The sequence below is a fragment of the Clinocottus analis genome, unplaced genomic scaffold (assembly GCF_023055335.1).
Source record: "Clinocottus analis isolate CAN_PGR_092001 unplaced genomic scaffold, fCliAna1.0.p SCAF_11, whole genome shotgun sequence".
Classification (NCBI taxonomy): Eukaryota; Metazoa; Chordata; class Actinopteri; order Perciformes; family Cottidae; genus Clinocottus; species Clinocottus analis.
The window spans coordinates 21,625,044-21,647,832 of record NW_027175832.1 but is presented as its reverse complement, the minus strand read 5'-3'; the positions used below and the strand labels follow the sequence as shown (position 1 = coordinate 21,647,832).

Below are 22,789 nucleotides of genomic sequence, written 5' to 3'. Positions count from 1 at the left end.
CTTATCTTTGTAGGATCAGTTCATGTGAGGTCTCGTTGGAAAGGTCTGCTTCTCCCGAAGAGGCCTGTCCAGGCCGCGTGGTTCTACACCCCCCACGGACCGAGCTACACCAGGAAAGGTGCAGCAGGTCAGGTTTCATACCAGAGTAGGGACCGCGGCCATCAGAGAGAGCCAGCGTCCCTAAACCAGCCCCACCAGGCGGTCCAGAGGCCTGCTTGTTCGCAATGCCGGGACATTAAGCGTTGAACACTTGATAACTGAGTGCGCAGCAAAGCTACTTAGCTGTCTGCATTCTTAACTTTCGTCATGGTGCAGGGTTAGGGTTACACCCAGACTGCATGCTGGGAAATGCAAATTTCCCTGGGGCAAACAGCTGTTCGTCCCAGAATGCATTTTGCCACAATTAAACAGGAAACAATGGCGGAGGACAAATCAAAACTCAAACTTCACACTATGAATACTACTGTTGTTGACTCACAAAATACATTTTTGGAATGTAATAAGCAGCAGGGCCCTGCTCTGCAATTACACAGCTTAGGTACACTTGGAAAACACAACGTCTTGTCCTCAGACCAAATGGAGGCGCTGCAGCACAACCTGACCGCTGTGCTCTGCCCAAAAATACTGCGTCACCTTAGCATTAGCATTAACGAGCGACTCCAGCCACGTTCATACTGGCAATAAAAAACAATACTTCAATTCACACAAAAAACACGCCACAACAACAATTTTACAAACAAATAAAGCCAGCTCAACGCTCACGCACCTTTACTAATTATTTACACAAACGTTTACACACACATTTAGACAACTTACCTGCGCAAGCGTCCGCCATTACTCTCACGATTTACCACAATCCTTTGCGTTACATATGAAGCACAGTGACACATTTGGAACGCCAGGTGGCACAATTTTCACATTTCGGCTGGATTTAACCTGCATCTAATTCAACTATGTTACAAACGCAGCATAAAGCTTTGCCGTGATTAAGCTCGGACTTACTCAAATGCCTTCATGATCATCTCCTGCTCCTCTCGGGGAAAACTCACTCCTTACTTTTAATACACAACACAGAGACGGACTTTTTCGGGTTAGCGTATGTCGACAGGTTAAGTCACAGGTTACACACAGACGGAAGCATCCGCTCATCTTTCAAAATAAAACATTTTACAAACAATTACTTGCTTACATTCATTGGCTCTCTCCAGCCCGGTATCGAGGGACACACTGACCGCTACTGCTGGCTGGGACCGCCGCTCTAAAAGACACGCCGGCATAACACACTTTAACACAAAACACACAACTTTAACAAACTAATGGACGCACAGTCCTTAGCAAACACACCGCCGCGATTAGCGCCAACAACAAGCTTGGACCCACAATTCACACACACACACAAGGAAATAAACTGCACACACGAGCTATGAGGCAAAGACACAAAGCGCGGAGCTCCGCAACAGTAGCTTCAGCTTACCCAGTGGACAGCACATCAACCAACACGTCGAGCTTTTACACTGCGGGGCGCTCGTTTCCGGTTGTGTGACAACAAAATTATTCACGCTCACACAAACAAATACACTTCAGTAGCAAAGTCTAGTCTACTCAAGTGATTCGTAACCATAGAGGGACACCAAAAACATTTGCTTTTTCCTTTCTGAGCAGCGAGAGGCAAGGGACTGATTATTAGTTTAACACTCAATTACAAGTTTTATCCAAAAGACGCTCACTTGCAATACAGCTTCACACCACTTGGTGGCGGTGACGCCTCAATTAGTTTAACACTCAATTACAAGCCTTAACCAAAACACGCTCACTTGCAATACAGCTTCACTCCACTTGGTGGCGGTGATGCCTCAATTAGTTTAACACTCAATTACAAGCCTTAACCAAAACACGCTCACTTGCAATACAGCTTCACACCACTTGGTGGCGGTGACGCCTCAATTAGTTTAACACTCAATTACAAGCGTTAACCAAAACACGCTCACTTGCAATACAGCTTCACTCCACTTGGTGGCGGTGATGCCTCAATTAGTTTAACACTCAATTACAAGCCTTAACCAAAACACGCTCACTTGCAATACAGCTTCACACCACTTGGTGGCGGTGACGCCTCAATTAGTTTAACACTCAATTACAAGCGTTAACCAAAACACGCTCACTTGCAATACAGCTTCACACCACTTGGTGGCGGTGACGCCTCAATTAGTTTAACACTCAATTACAAGCGTTAACCAAAACACGCTCACTTGCAATACAGCTTCACTCCACTTGGTGGCGGTGATGCCTCAATTAGTTTAACACTCAATTACAAGCGTTAACCAAAACACGCTCACTTGCAATACAGCTTCACACCACTTGGTGGCGGTGACGCCTCAATTAGTTTAACACTCAATTACAAGCGTTAACCAAAACACGCTCACTTGCAATACAGCTTCACACCACTTGGTGGCGGTGATGCCTCAATTAGTTTAACACTCAATTACAAGCGTTAACCAAAACACGCTCACTTGCAATACAGCTTCACACCACTTGGTGGCGGTGATGCCTCAGTCACTTCTTTAACCTTTGTATGCTGTTCTGCAAACAACATATAGCAAAACGGTACATTTTAAAGCACATGGATTTAGGGAAACTACTCACTGCCTTCAGTGTCTATGACTTGTTTTCATCAAGACCCATTTCATCAAATCCAAAATATTACAGTAAGGTCAACTACTGCTTCATGAGCAAAAACTCACTTTACACATATCTATATAGTATAATACATGCTTAAGTTCAGGAAAAAGTGACACTAGAAGCAAGCAATAATCAAAAGGTCCACACTGACACAAATGCTTTCTCATAAAGGCATAGAAAGACCATAGTCACTACTTTTTATTTATGTTTTCATGATAAAACATGGGACACTCTTCTCTACATGTCAGCTTCAACAAACTCACTTAGTCAAGTGTTTGCCACACAAGGGTTCAGGTAGATTGCTTGGAGGTTGCCACGGGCCACTCTGGGCCCGCGGAGTCATGAGGGGTTGGGTGTCTTGCTCAAGGACACTTCGGCTTGTGAGCTGCGGGTGGACTGGGGATCGAGCCAGGTGCCTCGTGGTATCCAGACAGCCGCTCATCCTCCTGCGCCACAGCCGCCCCTTCAAAGAAACAGAGGCTGTAAATAACATTTACATTGTCTTTTGAGACGACTTTGCTCCAAACCTGTACAGTAATACATCAAGGCCATGAGCATAGCAGGCAGCGCCCTGAACTACAAGTCATTTTAATTTACACTTTTAAGGATCTATTTTTAGAGCTATTTGAATATTGGAAAATTGTGAAAATCGGAATATCATGATTTCATTTCAGCTGACTTTGAATTCAATTCTCTATCTATCTATCTATCCATCCATCCATCCATCCATCCATCTATCTATCTACACCTGGGGGGGGTCAAGTGAAGGGGTCACATGCTGCCCATCTTAATCTCAAATGTGCCGGACCAGTAAAATCACAGCATAATAACACATAAATAACGTCAATATTTCTCTGTTTAAATCATTGGTGAACGTTTTTGGATGATAAACTCTGTTTTAAGGTCTTTTAACAATTAACTAGAAACATAAAGACCAAACATTCAGACATCAGCTCTCTGTTTATCTGCCTGCTCTCCTCCGCAGATTTCCTCGCTTTGTGATGCGTTTTGATCCATTTTTAACGATTTTCAATCAAATAATATTTGAGCTTCACCAACAGAGACTGTAGCACAATGGTTTGCATGACTGTTTTACAAGCAGGAGGTCAGAGGTTCAATTCCCAGCCCTGAAACTTTTGTTCTAAAAAAGAAAATGTATTTTTTAATTTTTCTTCTGTTGGACTGGACATCCTGCCGGATCCGGCCCGCGGGCCGCGTGTTTGACACCGCTGATCTACTGTATCAAGATTACCGTAGAATTTACAGTAACCTGCTGGCAGCAATTAGCAGGTAAGTAGCTGTAGTATGTTTCACAGTATTCATACTGTGAAACAAATCACAGTACCTCGAGAATACTGTAGTCATGTTACAGTAGTAATCAGTCAGTACTGTGGTTGTTTTTACCGTAGTAATCAAAATACTGTACTTGTGATCACAGAAAGAGGGAACTGTATTGTTTTTAACAGCAAATCCTGGCCTGCTGTAAAATTCATCCCTGTATTCATTTTAATACAGTAAATAAATAACAGTCAAATAATTACACACGTTAAATAAAGACACTGAATTCTTTCAACAAAATTTAAATTTATTATAGATGGATGGATGGATGCAAACAGTTGCCTTTTATATTGGCACTGATTAGGGGAGGAGCCCAAAGGTTGGTTCAAAAACCCTTTCTTTAGGGAGCGTTGCCCACTGCATATATATATATATATATATATATATATATATATATATATATATATATATATATATATATATATATATATATATATAACCCTAATACATAACCCTCCCAATGTGGTTTTCTTCCCCAATCCTAATTCCCAAGAAAACCTTTACATTTTTATCATATGAAGTCTTATTTATTGATCATGACATGAATATTTATGGATGTACATCACAAAAAGGTCTAAATTAAGGTCAAACTTTAATATCAAAGGAAGTGATATCATATGTGTTCATCTAAACAAATGCAGGAATTTGGAGACCTGAAATATATCAACAACATAGATTGCATATTGCATTTATAAATAGCTTACCTGTGATCATACACTTATAGCCTTCTGTTTGGCTCTGTTTCTTGCAAATACAATTTTAATAAGACATGTGACTTATACAGCTAAACATTAATATTTGTAATTGTGGGAAGATTCTTTTTTATTATACTTTGATAAAAGATTTGAGATGTTCATGCTGAATGAGCACTGCTTCCTTCATCAATGCTCAGATGATACACGTCTCTTTCTTTTGTCAAGAACAAAGCAACACTTGTCACTGACTCATCAACACAAACGCTCAACTATGACATAATAGAAATACACTACAGTTATGACGACTCTGAAAATAACAACAAACTCTAGAGGTTCATGTTACACTCGAGAACATTTAGAAAGACCACAGCACTACTGATTCTTGAATAGCAGAGCAACATAGGAACTACAACACACGTGGTGCAAAGAAGGTATAGTAGATGTATTTTTCTTCAAAAACAATAGCTGTTTGTTTGTATGAACATGTAGAGATTGCAACATTCCCAATGCATCGATATATTCTTTTTTTTCTTTCAAAAGCAACAAAATTACATTTCAATTCAGAGGGCAGACCGTACTATCACATCATGCTTAGTACTTTTCAGTTACACTGGGAATAGTTTCAAACCACTGTGTTGTCCAGCAGACCGCTGCAGCAGGTTCGAGGTGTTCCAGGTCGGCTGCACGCTGACTGCACGTCTCAAGCTTCTGCTGACCTCCACCGGCCGAAGAGACTTCTTACTCCAAACGCTGTGTAAAGTTGTCTGGGAAAAGTCCTTTGTGAGCACCAACGCCGAGTGTGAGCCACTCACTTTCCTTGATTCCTGTGAGCCAGCCAGCATCCTGCAACAACAACAACAACAACGACAACGACAACAGGACGCAGCGTGATTTACTGTTGACTTGAGGCTCATTCCTTCCTTACTGACACCACTTCTCACCTGATCCTCGACTGAAGCAGTGGGAACCACCAACACCACGTCGCCTCTGTTCAGTTCCAGCTCATCTGAATTTGCAGCCTCAAAGTCGTGCATCGTCTCCACCTGCAGGAAGAAAAGCATCATCACCCCGTCTGCGGTCAGCAGGTCCAGTAGAGAAACGACCTGGACTTCAGCGTGAGCGGCTGGTATCGGGAGGACGACCCACCTTGTAAAGGAAGTCATCGGGGAGTCCGGACACTCCACCAGACGGACTCATGTGTCGGACCGGCTGGCTCTCAGCTGCTACACCGTTGTTACTGGTGGCAGTGGGAGAGATGATGTCGGCATCACGGTCGTCATCTCCTTCGTTACTGGAGGCCGGCTCTATGACCACGGAGGGGATGGGCATCTTTTCCTGAAGATGACGAAAAACATTTAGTCTCACGTTAATAACTATTCACTTTATCTAAGTTATAATAATAAATACTAGAGCTGGGCAAAGTTGAAACAATTTAACTGATTAAATTCAACAATGAAGAAAAAATAGTGTATTGGAGCTTTTATTTTAAAGCAATGTTATCAGAACAATATAACAGCACTCTGGAGCAACACTGATATGTGAAGGACCTGATCTGAAAACGTTATCGTCTGTAGGTAGCTCCAAAGAGAACTAACATCAGGATCAGCGGCGACTTTGTGCGTGTGCGACTAATGTTCAGTCTGCACTGTGAGCTGCAGCGAGTCCTGAGAGACTGACTGTGTTTCCCTTTGTGAGGCGGAGCGGCTCGTGGCAGCACGGCTGCTCTGAGGACACAAACTACACAACAACTACACAAAAAGATTTTCACGTCAGGCTCGAGTCTAAAAGTCCTCAACGAGCCTGTTGGTGAGGCTACGGAAGCACACGCACTACATAGACCACTTCAAAGTACAAGCACGTACATACACCCCTTCAAAGTAAAAGCGCATACATAAATCATTTCAAAGTAAAAGCAGTGTTGAATTGCATTTATGGCGTTTATCTTATTTATTTATTTTCATGTTTGATTGACCTCACGCGGGCCAGACTGGGAGAGCCGTCAGACGCCAGGTCTGAACTACGTCTGGAGAGATTTAAAGTGCAGCACCTGTGTGGCCCACTGAAGTGATAAACCCCTCCCACTGAAGTGATAAACCCCTCCCACTGAAGTGATAAACCCCTCCCACTGAAGTGATAAACCCCTCCCACTGCAAAAATAAAATGCAGTTAACGCACAGTTAAATAATTGTCGGCGTTATTGGATTGCTGCGTTAACTTATTTTTAACATGCCCAGGTCTAATAAATACATAAAGAAGCACAAGTAAATATGTAATACTTAGATTACATCTAAATGAAATATATATTGTATTTCCACATGTTACTGACCCTACTTTAAGATTCAATGAAACGCGGGCTAGGGTTGTGGTGATTGAAGAGTCCATTTATGGTTATGTTAACTCAGTGGTTCTCAAACTTGTTCTGTCACGCTCCACTCTGGAGGAAGCAAAATGTTCGAGCCCCACCGCCCCAACAACATGGGAACAAAATGATCCAACTTTTTGAGACTCCTCCCTCTGTGCTTTATTAATTAATAGATTAAAGAAAATGAAAATCCCTTTCAAGTAAACCAGATCGCTCCGTCTGACAAGAACTAATAACATGTGCAATCACTTTGTGAAAACAATGCAAATAAAAAACAGACTCTGCATCTCCCTCTGCGCCCCACCTGTAATACCTTCGCGCCCCACGAGAGGGTCGCGCCCCAGTTTGAGAACTACTGTTAAAAATCACAGGATCCCAATCTGGATCCTTTTTGTATTTTTTGCAAAAGAAAGTATATTGATGTTGTACACCAAATTAAACACCAAAGCCTTTGCTACAAGAATCTGTCTGCCATTTAAAAAAAATTCAAACAGAAAGAAAGATAATCATAAAAGTATAAAACAAAAAAAAATTAAAAATCAGCCCAAAGTCAGCATGTTTCCAGAACCAGCAGCCTTTAGCTCGGTGCTGTCAGAACCGTCCTGGTGTCCAGAAGCAGGACGGTTCCACTCAGAGTCCAGACCTTCAACATCCTTCCAGCTCAAAGAACCAGAGAGATGAGCCAAAGAGCACAGAAACATGAACCGCTTCATTTGCAGTATTTGCTGTAAAATCAGCAAATACTGCTTACCTTTGTTTTACAGTTTGATAATTCTTAATTTGTGTGCTTGTTTTATTTTAAAGGGAAATATAGGTTTCTTTATGAATTAAAAAAATTTTTTTTTAATCTGAATTTTTGTATTTTTTCAGAGGGTTAGGGCAGAGACACCGCCATTTTAGTTTGTATGTCATTTTCAAGCAGAACCCTAAAAAGAGGCTCGCTGTTTAAAAGAGTAATGCTTTCAAACTCTGGGTTTTAAATTCTCTGTTAGGGCGGCTGTCGCTCAGGGGAATGAGTCGTCGTCCCGTTACCACAAGGTGGTTCCATCCCAGTCCATAGTTCCAGTGTCCCTGAGCAAGACACTGAAGCGCTCGCTGCTCCTTAACCAAGCATGGGTCAAATGCAGAGAAGAATTTCCCAGAGAATAAAGAATCATTTCTTAATTTCTTATTACTTAAATCATTTGTAAGTAATGAAGGTTTTCACCTTCCAATTGTCTTTTAAATCGAGTCATGTATCGTCTTAATATGACATAAAACTTGTACATCTGGTATTGTATAGTTCTGTTTAAATGCAACATTTTAAGGAAAAACAAATGATGAAGGATGATTCCTCTAAAGTTGAACATTCAGGTTTTGAACAAAATTGATTATTAACTTGTATTGATGACTGGTCATAATGAGTGATATTTACCGACGGAGCTGCTTCAGCTGGAGATGTTTTGGCTTCGTCGGCAGGAGCGATCTGCTTTGTGCAAACACAAGTTTATTTTTGTAGGATCACACAATTCAGGCAAAGAAAGTGTACTTTAACCCTAACCCTTAAAATAATTCCCACAAATCTCAGGGTTAGAATGAATATTGTAGCACAAGAGCTTTTAATTTTAGGGTTTGTTATGAACATTTAAGCTCAACAGTTCCCATAAAATCCAGTTCAGTGTTAAGCAGCTGTGACATCCAGGATCTTGAAGTTGTCTTTAATCTCTTTTCCTCCAGGACTTGTTGAGGACAGCAATGTGGGCATCAGCTGTTCAGTAGTTGAAGGGTGAGAGAGGCAGTCTTATTTTTTGCTGACCGCTATTGGTCCTTATCTCACACCATTTGATTTGATTGTCTTTGTACACCGTTGAGAAAGTATCTTGAATGTTTTGAATTGTGTTATCCAGCTCAAGGGTTCGTGCGTTTCCTGCAAATAAAACTACAAAACTCAGCGACTGGATCTTTGAATCATTGTCGGCCAGCCTCTCCATGACTTCTATTAAGTTGCCAATAGTCACCTAGAGCAACAATATTCCATTACTTATACATGTTAGATCATTTATAATAATGTGCATCTAAAGTGAAATTATCTTTAAGCGTGAAACTACAAATTCAAACTAAATTAATTAAATATTTGTGTATATCAAGACTTCCCTCAGTTATCGCTGTTTTATATTTAAACGGTCAAAGTTGCCGATAAAACAATCAACCCTTTACTGTCTGTGTCATACTTTAAACACTTTTTAATTGCACAATATCTTTACTTTATCCTGGTTAGGGTTAGGGTTAGTACAGTAATCCTAATTCTTTAATGCTGATTATCAAATTCATCAGAAAATATGTGTGATGTTATGTCTTGTGTTGCAGTCATTCTGACAGAGCTATTGCCCGCAGATACTGAAAAATACATTTACCACAGAACGATATTATGCACAATACAACCCTTTACATGGGGAAGGAAGATGAGGAGATCTGAGCTTCCCCCTGTCCTAAACTTGGTTTGGTTACTTCATTAGTACCCGTAGGAAGTGTAGTCTGACTCTATGATTGCAACGCACCCAGTGGACCCTGTTCCCGCTCAACACCCACTGCTGCAATCATTATTATTAGTCTCTCTCATGATGATCTCTATATTTTATAATAAACACTTTTACTCACATCAGGCTTGTTTTCCTTCAGGCTGCCAGAACTTTCTACTGCTTCTTCCTCACTAGCAGCAGAAGCTGCACGTTCCTCCACCTCTCTTTCAGTTTCCCCTGCTGGAGGCTCCTCGCCAGCGGGCGGTGTTGGAGGCTCCTCGCCAGCGGGCGGTGTTGGAGGCTCCTCGCCAGCGGGCGGTGTTGGAGGCTCCTCGCCAGCGGGCGGTGTTGGAGGCTCCTCGCCAGCGGGCGGTGTTGGAGGCTCCTCGCCAGCGGGCGGTGTTGGAGGCTCCTCGCCAGCGGGCGGTGTTGGAGGCTCCTCGCCAGCTGGGGGAGATGAAGGGTTGTCTTGTTCCTCAGTAGCTTTGGTCACAGATGCTTCTGAAGCATCAGTTGAGTCTGCGGGACCTTCATTCTTTTGTAAAGAAAGAAGATGGTCAACCAAAAAATTGTTGCTGCAGTCTCTTTGCATGAAATTTAATGTCATGCTCAGAATTCCACATGTCTGAATGGACCAATCATTACTAATTATCTCTGATTGTGTTGTTCAGCTCAACAAGGGTGACCAGATTTGAGTTTGTAAAAAAGAGAACACTTCGTCGCAACTACAGGCCATGAGGTGAACCCCATTATCGTTTGATCCCGCTCCACATCTACGTGGATCTACGCGATCTTTAGCTCATAAAAAAGAACGAGTCGTGTTGAGCTATGAAAAAAAGTTTGTAGCAGAAATTCCAGTAGATTATTGACGCGGTGATGTTTCATGCAGAAGTAGTTTCTTCAGAGGTAACAGGATGTTGGTCTGCAGTGGAGGTGACGAGGTGTCAGTGTTGCAGACTGCTGATGGAGAAGTATCGTACAAAGGCTCAACATGGTTGTGTTGGAGGATAATTATCCTGCATCTGGCAACCCTGAGATCAGTCCACCAATGACAGCTCTCTCTACGTCAGAGCTAGAAGATGAACGTAAGATACCGTTTCACAACGTGTAAGAGCGTAATAACTAGTTAGTGAAAGAATCCGAGAAACACAAATATGACACGAGGCAAAATCCCGGACGTTTGGGAATCCCTGCTGGACGCATTTTTTAGGTCTCGAAAAGAGAACGTCTGGTTACCCTCGCTCAACCTGCATGAAACTTTATAGTACCACCCACACCGTACATAACACCTTTCATTTGCAAACCTGCAAATTAAAGCAAACATCGTGAAAGCTTGAAAGTACATGGCGTTCTGAATTAGCCCCTCTCTACTAGATATTATAGAAGAAGGCAGGTTTTGTGATATGCTTGACGTGGCGTTCATAGGAGAGGGTTCACAGACGTGTGTGGAGGCAGGAACTTCTGTTGCACCACAACAGAAGTTGTGGTGCAATTTGTTTAGTGATTTGGGGTCAATGATGAGGATTTCAGATTTGGCGCTTTTGAGTTTGATGGAGGGGGCTGAAGGACTGGGGCTGTGTTGGATTTGGATTTATTGATGATGATGAATTGCTAGCCGTCAGAGAGGTATGACTTGAACAAGGAGACGGCTGTGCCAGTAATGTGGAGGGAGGATTCAAGACAGAAGCGGAGGAGGGAGTGGTTGATGGTGAAGAGGACGGAGTGGTTGATGGTGAAGAGGACGGAGTGGTTGATGGTGAAGAGGACGGAGTGGTTGATGGTGAAGAGGACGGAGTGGTTGATGGTGAAGAGGACGGAGTGGTTGATGGTGAAGAGGACGGAGTGGTTGATGGTGAAGAGGACGGAGTGGTTGATGGTGAAGAGGAGGGAGTGGTTGATGGTGAAGAGGACGGAGTGGTTGATGGTGAAGAGGACGGAGTGGTTGATGGTGAAGAGGACGGAGTGGTTGATGGTGAAGAGGACGGAGTGGTTGATGGTGAAGAGGACGGAGTGGTTGATGGTGAAGAGGACGGAGTGGTTGATGGTGAAGAGGAGGGAGTGGTTGATGGTGAAGAGGACGGAGTGGTTGATGGTGAAGAGGACGGAGTGGTTGATGGTGAAGAGGACGGAGTGGTTGATGGTGAAGAGGACGGAGTGGTTGATGGTGAAGAGGACGGAGTGGTTGATGGTGAAGAGGACGGAGTGGTTGATGGTGAAGAGGACGGAGTGGTTGATGGACTGAGGTCCAGTAGGATGAGGATGTTGAGAGAGTGGTAGGCCGGTCCAGAAGCACTAGACTTAAACGATCAGTGGCGCCACTGTGGCTCAGTGGTTAGTCTTTCAATCAGAGGATTGGTGGTTCAAGCCCCGGCTCTGCTAGTTCTTGTTGATGTGTCCTTGAGCTAGATACTTAGCCCCGAAGTACAAGACATCTATTGTACTTCTGTAGATCCTGATAGAAGGTTCCTCTGATGCTCTCCCTGAGATTCCTGCCCTTTTTCTCACCTTAAAGGTTTTTTGGGGGGGAGTTGGTCCTGTTTTCATATGAGGGTCAAAGGTCAGATAAGGTTGTATGTGTACAAAAGATTGTAAAACCTTCTGAGGAAAGTTTGGGATTTTGGGCTGTACAAACAAATTTAACTGAACACATAGTTTCTCTGTACCAGACCAGGTAACAACACATTTAAATGTCAACAGAAATGTCGAGAGGTGATATCATCACAAGCTTACTATTTATAAATAATGCAAAACCTGAATGTAAATCTTTTTTTATTACATACCAGCTTTGCCTGTCACAATTTGTGTAATCAACTGTGCACATAGCCGTCTCGGTATGGTATTATGGCCAATACATGGTATATCAGATTGATGCACATAATACTGAATCAAACTTCGCAAGTGAGAGTTCTGTCCACAATATTGATTATACCAATCAGATTATATTTTTGAGGCTATAAATCACTATGGATCAAACGGTAAGAAAACACACATTTAGTACAAATGCAGACACGACATATGTCTATTGAAAAAGAAAAAAAATTAAAGGATAGAACCGCTGAACATAAGAGTACATAAAATAAATGAATACAATATTCCAAGTCACAAGATGTACTTGAATTTCAAACTCACCATCTTATCAAAATCAGCAAAGAATGATGGGGCAGTAGCATCCTTCAGGGAGCATGTGTTAAACGTAGAGAAGAAGAAGAGTCACAACTGACAATCTGGAATTACATGATTATTTTGCATTTAGAAAAGAGAATAGTCATTAGTAAATATGAAGGTACAGGATGTACAAGGAATAAGACTTCTGAGGGTCTGATGATGTATGCATGCAGTTAGGGTCAATGTCCACATTAAAGCAACCAACAACAGCAGCGACCTCTGACCTCTGCAGCAACCTCTTTGTTGGACTCAAAGAGGAAATAGATAAGTTTAGTAGTTCGACCAGGCCACTGACAGTTAGCGAACATCTGACCAATTTAAACTTACAGCTGAAAGGCTGAATGGTAAAAGCAAAAATGACAACAAAGTAATAAAGGAAGTCGCTGAGGTCTAACGCTGAACAAGCTGCAACTAAAATATGCGATGAATGCTGTAATCATAACAGTTGAAGGAATCTCTACAAACTGCTCATTTCCATATTTCGTCTCGACAATGGGTGCAAATTTAAGTGTAGTTTGAAAAATTACCTGTAGAATTCCATTTAATGCATTGTTCACCTAAATTGAATTGCAAAGACACAAATTAGTGTTTGAAACTTCCGGGTGTAAAACAAGTCTTGAGATGAGCTGTTACGATGGACTCAACGTGAGAATGAAAGTATGGAATGAACAATGAACAAGCAGACAAAGCAGGCAAGAGGAGAAGTGGGAGGAGCTCAGGCTAGGATCCAGGTTTCAGGACTACTACTTTCACTTCAGTTCTCAAACTGTGGGAGGGTAGAAGACGGAAAATGGGATTTCATTTTTTCTATTCTACCCTATACTAACAACTACCACAATGAAGACGGGAGGAAGTCAAGTACCTCTTCCTTTTCTGTATCTAGCTCTTGGTACAACTTCCCAAATCTCCGGTTTGCAGACTCATCTTCGGACATGTCTGAATTTTCTGGTTCTTTGTGAATTCTGGTAACGATTATATCTTTGATTCCTTCTGCTGTCCCAGAGACAGCAGCAGAATTAAAGTTTTGTTGAGTGACAGAGGAGTCGAAGTCACTGTTGTGACTAACTTCCTGCCAGGACATGGTGTTGGAGACCGGACCCTCAGTCGCTGAAGAGGCTGCTGGGAAGGTGTTGGTAAAAGGGTCTGTATCCCACCCACCTCTTCCATCCCCAGTGGAGACAAGTTCACTTTCACCTGAGGTTGCAGCAAATTCAAAACCAACCCCTTTGTCTCCAGACTGTGTCTGACGAAAGGGATCTGAATCAAACGCACCTCCTCCCTGTGTTTCAGCAAAAGGATCTGAATCAAACGCACCTCCTCCCTGTGTTTCAGCAAAAGGATCTGAATCAAACGCACCTCCTCCTTGTGTTTCAGCAAAAGGATCTGAATCAAACGCACCTCCTCCCTGTGTTTCAGCAAAAGGATCTGAATCAAACGCACCTCCTCCCTGTGTTTCAGCAAAAGGATCTGAATCAAACGCACCTCCTCCTTGTGTTTCAGCAAAAGGATCTGAATCAAACGCACCTCCTCCCTGTGTTTCAGCAAAAGGATCTGAATCAAACGCACCTCCTCCCTGTGTTTCAGCAAAAGGATCTGAATCAAACGCACCTCCTCCCTGTGTTTCAGCAAAAGGATCTGAATCAAACGCACCTCCTCCCTGTGTTTCAGCAAAAGGATCTGAATCAAACGCACCTCCTCCCTGTGTTTCAGCAAAAGGATCTGAATCAAACGCACCTCTCTGCGTTTCAGGTAAGGGAACAGAATCAAACGCACCTCCTCCCTGTGTTTCAGCGAAAGGATCTGAATCAAACGCACCTCCTCCCTGTGTTTCAGCGAAAGGATCTGAATCAAACGCACCTCCTCCCTGTGTTTCAGCGAAAGGATCTGAATCAAACGCACCTCTCTGCGTTTCAGGTAAGGGAACAGAATCAAACGCACCTCCTCCCTGTGTTTCAGCAAAAGGATCTCTGTAAACTGATTTGAGATCATATTCTTTTCCTGTCATCTCTTCCTCTGCTGAAGAGTTTCTGTCAGCTGCATTACTCTCTGGGGAAGCCTGTTCTACTGTTTGAGACCAATCTTTTGCTACACCATCATATCCACATCCCAACCCCTGTGAGACGTTCACTGAGGGACAATCTTCATACGAAAGTTCATCATCTGCACTTGCCCAACCTCCCCCTTGACCTGCATCTCCCCACTCCTCAGCGGTCTCATATTCAGACCCGTCTGGAGACCTGGACCACTTGTCCCCTCTGTCCTCTGTACTGTCCTCAATCTCTTCACCATACTCATTAGTGAATATCAGTCCTGGGGTGGACTTCCTGCGATCCTCCTGCCCTGCATCTGCCACCGAGTCTGAAAGCCCTGTCTCAACTTCATCACCTCTAACTGCAGAGGAGTGAATGTTGGAGTTAGTTTGAGAATTCCAGCTGCTAACCTCATCTTCAGATGCTGTGGCTACCTCACTGTCCTGAGGAGGTGTAGCTGTGTCTGCACCTGGCTGCCAGCCGTCTGTCTGGGGCAAGTCCTGAGCCCCACCCTGTGCCCCACCCTGTGCCCCCTCTGGCCCTAGAGCAGGGGCCTCAACTCCTGGAGCAGCATCTTCATTTGCTGACAATGAACCAAAGTCAGCGGACCAGTCGGCGACGAAGCCGGTGTCTGCGGCCTCCTTGGGAAAGTAGGGATTGTAGTGTTAAAGTTTGACCCTTCTGCTTTAAACCTACAGTTCTGAGTCAAACTGGAGAGCCAGTGCATGCAAATACAGTTTGTGTTGTTTAAGACCAAGACAAGAATGGTGTGAGAATCCAGAGACAGATTGCACATAGACAGACGGACCTCAGTAGTATTACAACAAATATACAGGACTCAGTTTTCTGCTTCATAAACCTGCAGTTCCTGACTGCCTTCAGTAGAACCCTTTCATTCCTGATGTTAAACAAAGTAAACATTTGACTTTACTGATGTTCTGCAGATTGAATATCATCAGCATGAGGCATTGACTCTTTGTCAGTGATTTACTGTGTTTTAGTGATGATGATAAAAACAGGTGTGTAACTGTCTGTACTTACAGGTTGAGCTGTTTGGGTGTTTGCCTAAAAAAAAGAATGAAAAAAAAGTATTACTATTTTTAGAAGTTACGACACCAATTTCACTTTTTCATTCATACCCTAATCTCCAAATATATCTAACTATTAAAATAATTGTATCATAATTGAAAAGATGAAGTAATGTGCAGTGTAAAATCATATCTTTCAACAACTAGAACTAAGACCGAAGACTTCACTTACCGACCACATATCCCAAGGCACAGCTGTCTGAAAGAGGCAGAGTACATGTTCATGTGGCCCAGACTATAAACACTTTAAGAAGATATATATAGACATATTTTTACCAACTCGGATTGACTTTGAATGATCAACTGGTGGTTCTGGCATTGCTTTGTCCAGTCAAACATACATTTAAGTCTTCTTGGGGACAGTCTGATTCAAACTGTTGCAAGTGAAATGTGAATGTTTTATATCCTGCTGTTTAAAGAGAACCTGTGGTATCGGAGAAACACTTTCGTCTGGCTGAAAAGCATCAAAGTCCATGTCGAGAAGAGATTCTCCTGGTCTTTCATTGGGCTGTGGGCAACAACACAAAAAGAAATAAGCACATGTATACAACACACAACGCACAGATTAGCTGCATAGGTTTGTTTTAGGAAGAGGACCTGCGATGGTGAAGGTGCTGGTAAAAAATCTCCTCCAAACAGGTCGATGATCTGCTCTTCTGCCACCTCTTTAGTCGGTGTGGCTTTTGGTGGCGGCGGCACCGGCGGGCCCTTTTTAAGCTGCCAAAGAAAAGATGAGAGGTTATCAAATCAGATAGTAGATTGAATCAAGCTGTATTTCTCTACTCCTCAGAATGTCTTTCATGACACTCTAAATTGAAATCATAGAGCATTGATGGATTCTGCAGATGTTACTTCTGGACGACATCACCTCTATCACACTTCTGTCCATCCTGGGAGGCGGAGCCCTCTGTTGCTCTCCCTACGGTTTCTCATTCTTTTCCCTTAAAGGTTAGTTTTGGATGTGGGGGTCTGGGATGTCGTATGTTGGATTAATTTAAAGTCCTGTGAGGCTAATTTGAGATTTGGGACAGTAATTTAATTTAATTAAATGACAGCAATTCCATATTCTCTCCAGTTGATTAAAAACGATGCAGCTCGTGTGCTAACAAAGATTAGGAAGAGAGATCACATTACTCCTGTATTAGCTGCTCAGCACGGGCTTCCTGTAAGCTCAAGAATCACAATTTAAATTCTTTCTCCTCACCTACAAAGCCTTAACTGGTGACGCACCGTCATATTTTAAGGAGATCATAGTACCATGTTATCCCACTAGAGAGATCATAGTACTGTATTATCCCACTAGAGAAATCATAGTACCATATTACCCCACTAGAGAGATCATAGTACCATATTACCCCACTAGAGAGATCATAGTACCATATTACCCCACTAGAGAGATCATAGTACCATATTACCCCACTAGAGAGATTATAGTACCATATTACCCCACTAGAGAGATCATAGTACCATATTACCCCACTAGAGAGATCATAGTACCATATTACCCCACTAGAGAGATTATAGTACCATATTACCCCACTAGAGAGATCATAGTACCATATTACCCCACTAGAGAGATCATAGTACCATGTTACCCCACTAGAGAGATTATAGTACCATATTACCCCACTAGAGAGATCATAGTACCATATTACCCCACTAGAGACATCATAGTACTATATTACCCCACTAGAGAGATCATAGTACTATATTACCCCACTAGAGAGATCATAGTACTATATTACCCCACTAGAGAGATTATAGTACTATATTACCCCACTAGAGAGATCATAGTACTATATTACCCCACTAGAGAGATCATAGTACCATATTACCCCACTAGAGAGATCATAGTACTATATTACCCCACTAGAGAGATCATAGTACCATGTTACCCCACTAGAGAGATTATAGTACCATATTACCCCACTAGAGAGATCATAGTACCATATTACCCCACTAGAGACATCATAGTACTATATTACCCCACTAGAGAGATCATAGTACTATATTACCCCACTAGAGAGATCATAGTACTATATTACCCCACTAGAGAGATTATAGTACCATATTACCCCACTAGAGAGATCATAGTACTATATTACCCCACTAGAGAGATCATAGTACTATATTACCCCACTAGAGAGATCATAGTACTATATTACCCCACTAGAGAGATCATAGTACCATATTACCCCACTAGAGAGATCATAGTACCATATTACCCCACTAGAGAGATCATAGTACCATGTTACCCCACTAGAGAGATTATAGTACCATATTACCCCACTAGAGAGATCATAGTACCATATTACCCCACTAGAGAGATAACAGTACTATATTACCCCACTAGAGAGATCATAGTACTATATTACCCCACTAGAGAGATCATAGTACCATGTTACCCCACTAGAGAGATCATAGTACTATATTACCCCACTAGAGAGATCATAGTACTATATTACCCCACTAGAGAGATCATAGTACTATATTACCCCACTAGAGAGATCATAGTACTATATTACCCCACTAGAGAGATCATAGTACCATATTACCCCACTAGAGAGATCATAGTACCATATTACCCCACTAGAGAGATCATAGTACCATATTACCCCACTAGAGAGATTATAGTACCATATTACCCCACTAGAGAGATCATAGTACCATATTACCCCACTAGAGAGATAACAGTACTATATTACCCCACTAGAGAGATCATAGTACCATATTACCCCACTAGAGAGATCATAGTACTATATTACCCCACTAGAGAGATCATAGTACCATATTACCCCACTAGAGAGATCATAGTACTATATTACCCCACTAGAGAGATCATAGTACCATGTTACCCCACTAGAGAGTATATAGTACTATATTACCCCACTAGAGAGATCATAGTACCATGTTACCCCACTAGAGAGATCATAGTACTATATTACCCCACTAGAGAGATCATAGTACTATATTACCCCACTAGAGAGATCATAGTACTATATTACCCCACTAGAGAGATCATAGTACCATATTACCCCACTAGAGAGATCATAGTACTATATTACCCCACTAGAGAGATCATAGTACCATGTTACCCCACTAGAGAGTATATAGTACTATATTACCCCACTAGAGAGATCATAGTACCATGTTACCCCACTAGAGAGATCATAGTACTATATTACCCCACTAGAGAGATCATAGTACCATGTTACCCCACTAGAGAGATCATAGTACCATGTTACCCCACTAGAGAGATCATAGTACCATGTTACCCCACTAGAGAGATCATAGTACTATATTACCCCACTAGAGAGATCATAGTACCATGTTACCCCACTAGAGAGATCATAGTACCATATTACCCCACTAGAGAGATCATAGTACCATATTACCCCACTAGAGAGATAACAGTACTATATTACCCCACTAGAGAGATCATAGTACCATATTACCCCACTAGAGAGATCATAGTACTATATTACCCCACTAGAGAGATCATAGTACCATATTACCCCACTAGAGAGATCATAGTACTATATTACCCCACTAGAGAGATCATAGTACCATGTTACCCCACTAGAGAGTATATAGTACTATATTACCCCACTAGAGAGATCATAGTACCATGTTACCCCACTAGAGAGATCATAGTACTATATTACCCCACTAGAGAGATCATAGTACTATATTACCCCACTAGAGAGATCATAGTACTATATTACCCCACTAGAGAGATCATAGTACCATATTACCCCACTAGAGAGATCATAGTACTATATTACCCCACTAGAGAGATCATAGTACCATGTTACCCCACTAGAGAGTATATAGTACTATATTACCCCACTAGAGAGATCATAGTACCATGTTACCCCACTAGAGAGATCATAGTACCATGTTACCCCACTAGAGAGATCATAGTACTATATTACCCCACTAGAGAGATCATAGTACCATATTACCCCACTAGAGAGATCATAGTACTATATTACCCCACTAGAGAGATCATAGTACCATGTTACCCCACTAGAGAGTATATAGTACTATATTACCCCACTAGAGAGATCATAGTACCATGTTACCCCACTAGAGAGATCATAGTACTATATTACCCCACTAGAGAGATCATAGTACCATGTTACCCCACTAGAGAGATCATAGTACCATGTTACCCCACTAGAGAGATCATAGTACCATGTTACCCCACTAGAGAGATCATAGTACTATATTACCCCACTAGAGAGATCATAGTACCATGTTACCCCACTAGAGAGATCATAGTACTATATTACCCCACTAGAGAGATCATAGTACTATATTACCCCACTAGAGAGATCATAGTACTATATTACCCCACTAGAGAGATCATAGTACCATGTTACCCCACTAGAGAGATCATAGTACTATATTACCCCACTAGAGAGATCATAGTACTATATTACCCCACTAGAGAGATCATAGTACTATATTACCCCACTAGAGAGATCATAGTACTATATTACCCCACTAGAGAGATCATAGTACTATATTACCCCACTAGAGAGCTTTATTATAACAAGGTTTGTTTTTTTAATAATTAAAACAAATATTTGAACGTTTCATTTTATCTAATATCTTATTAACTATTAACACAATTATGTTTAACTTGATTGTGTTACTGTTGTTTCATAACACCCTATCCTTAGTTCAGTTAGTTCCAGTTCACTGGGGTGTGTGCAGCTTTTGTTAATGTGTTCAGTTTAATACATTTTTGTTGATTTTGATTCATAAATGACACCTTTCGGTACATACTCCTGCACATCAACTGTCTTCTTTAACATTTGTTCAAAAGTTCTCAGCAACCAAGCAACACCAATTTACCACACCTTCTTATTGGGTGGTGACATGACAAACATACACACATACATTACACACAGACACAAATTCCTCTGACAAACAAGTAAATGCTATTGAATGTCTAATGTCTCATGAATTTAAATATTCTAATCTCAGCCATCAACTCTACTGTAGAAAACACGTATGGTGTTACTCAACATGTTCACTCAACACATACAGTCAAACAAACAAATGTTACATGTTCACTCACCAGAAACAGACAAAAAGGGGGCAGCAAAGAAAAACAGTCACATAAAGTTACTGTGAAGTTCCAACAGTTGACTTTACCAACAAACAGATCAGATTAAAGTAAAATATATAGAAACACTATATCTGCTGGTACTGAAGTTATAAAGAGGCTATTCATCAATCACCGTTAAATTGTGTTATTATGAGACAATTTAACAGTCTCATTGGGACTAGATCTCTCTGTGATGGAGATCTGGATCGCATCAGGATTAGATATCCCTGGCATGAAGATCTGTGTCAAGAATGGATAACATATATTCACAATGAAGACCTGGATCCAGTTATAATTAGATCTAATTGTTACTTAGCTCTGGATACAGTCATGGCAACGCCTCACTGTGATGGATATCTGGATCCAGTTAGGATTAGATCTTCTTGTTATGGGAGTCTGGGTCCATAATTACATCTACCTATGCTGTGAATCTGGAATGATTAAGCATTAGGTGTACCTGTATTGGGGATTTGGGCCGCGGTGGTCCAGGTGAGATAGGGCGCAGCATGTGATTAGATGTGGCTTCTGGACTCTCGGGTGGACTCTCATCTTCTGGTGGTGATGGCGTTCTGGCAAGTCGCAGTGGTCCTGAATCACTGAGGAACGAGACAGAATTCAGGTAATCACATGGTGTCAGAATAAGAACAAGAATTGAAGAACATCTTCAGAGCATTGCAACAATCTGAAAGATGTTTCCATCACTATGAAATCAAATCAAATATTAAAAAAAACTCTGATAATGTTTCGTTAAATTGGTGCCACAGTGAAAACTGACCTTGGTGCTCCTTGGATGGTGAACATTTTGTCAGAGTGCTGCTCAGCCAGTTTGGTCATGACCTCGTACAGCTGCCTGCATACCTGTTGGGTACCAGTTAGAAGACGGTTGAGCCCAGTTCACGTCTCCCAATGTGCTGTCACAAAGTGCCTCACCCCATCAGACAGAAGAACAGTATGAGCTTCAAAATGTTTGTTACTGTAAAACAAGGAAGCCCCCCCCCCACCCCCTACTCACCAGAGAGATCTCGCGGTGAAATTTGGCCTCCAAATTGGTTACACTCTTAAAGGTGCTGATGTAGAAACCAACCCGGCTACAGAAGAGAAGGAAAAACTGTTTGAGTTTGTGATTGTTAGTGATTTGATGTCATTGTTGTTCTCCAGATGGTCCTAGCATTTATTAAACTCATCTGCTTCTTGAATTCTTCTTCTGTGGATCTCCATTTTACAACAGTTGAAGTGTCACTAGTGCAGGAAGAGGCTGTGCCAGAAGATTTATATTTAGTTAGTCAGCTCATGAACATCTAATTAACATTACGAGACTACTGAATCTTTTGCAGAATCTCTACAGGTGGTTGTTTTCTAGAACATTGTTTTTTTTACCAACTAACCCAATCAAAAATGTTTGACTTTCAATGAAACGCTATAATTCTACTATAGGTGTAACCAGATGCTGACTCAGATAAATTATCACGGAGGATTGTTGGATTCAGTAAAAAATGTGAGAATAATTGTAGTCACATTGAAGGCAACAAAAAAACAAAGAGGACTATGCTCTACTGCTGTCAAAGAATAAGTTCAAGTTAAGCTCACATCATGATGACTTCCTGTATGAGCTCACGTCATGATGACTTCCTGTATGAGCTCACGTCATGATGACTTCCTGTATGAGCTCACGTCATGATGACTTCCTGTATGAGCTCACGTCATGATGACTTCCTGTATGAGCTCACGTCATGATGACTTCCTGTATGAGCTCACATCATGATGACTTCCTGTACGAGCTCACATCATGATGACTTCCTGTATGAGCTCACATCA

General features: G+C 41.8%; 2 protein-coding genes across 2 annotated transcripts in view; both read right to left on the bottom strand.

Annotated features, from left to right (window-relative positions):
• Nucleotides 1–4,273: 4,273 nt before the first annotated feature.
• On the bottom strand, nucleotides 4,274–14,090 carry LOC137780069 (amphiphysin-like). Its single transcript, XM_068568403.1, has 7 exons — nucleotides 13,265–14,090; nucleotides 12,702–12,743; nucleotides 9,712–10,107; nucleotides 8,489–8,542; nucleotides 5,859–6,047; nucleotides 5,654–5,755; nucleotides 4,274–5,555 (listed from the first exon to the last, which is right to left on the bottom strand). The coding sequence occupies exons 2-7, from the start codon at nucleotides 12,702–12,704 to the stop codon at nucleotides 5,451–5,453; spliced, it is 849 nt and encodes a 282-aa protein (XP_068424504.1). The 5' UTR covers nucleotides 12,705–12,743; nucleotides 13,265–14,090; the 3' UTR covers nucleotides 4,274–5,450.
• The window catches only part of LOC137803146 (amphiphysin-like), a 17,640-nt gene continuing 8,688 nt past the window's right edge, over nucleotides 13,838–22,789 (bottom strand). The window contains exons 8-16 of the mRNA XM_068601453.1: nucleotides 21,987–22,062; nucleotides 21,750–21,832; nucleotides 21,432–21,570; nucleotides 16,453–16,572; nucleotides 16,280–16,363; nucleotides 16,028–16,054; nucleotides 15,809–15,832; nucleotides 14,237–15,408; nucleotides 13,838–13,856 (exon numbers count right to left, since the gene is read on the bottom strand). Coding sequence (XP_068457554.1) covers nucleotides 13,838–13,856; nucleotides 14,237–15,408; nucleotides 15,809–15,832; nucleotides 16,028–16,054; nucleotides 16,280–16,363; nucleotides 16,453–16,572; nucleotides 21,432–21,570; nucleotides 21,750–21,832; nucleotides 21,987–22,062 — 1,744 coding nt within the window. The remainder of the gene's footprint in view (nucleotides 13,857–14,236; nucleotides 15,409–15,808; nucleotides 15,833–16,027; nucleotides 16,055–16,279; nucleotides 16,364–16,452; nucleotides 16,573–21,431; nucleotides 21,571–21,749; nucleotides 21,833–21,986; nucleotides 22,063–22,789) is intronic.

Coding starts and splice junctions, on each gene's coding strand:
- LOC137780069 (XM_068568403.1), bottom strand. Junction 6,048..8,488: donor CAGCTGAAGCAGCTCCGTCG/GTAAATATCACT, acceptor CGTCATCTTCAG/GAAAAGATGCCCATCCCCTC. Junction 5,756..5,858: donor CCGATGACTTCCTTTACAAG/GTGGGTCGTCCT, acceptor TTCTTCCTGCAG/GTGGAGACGATGCACGACTT.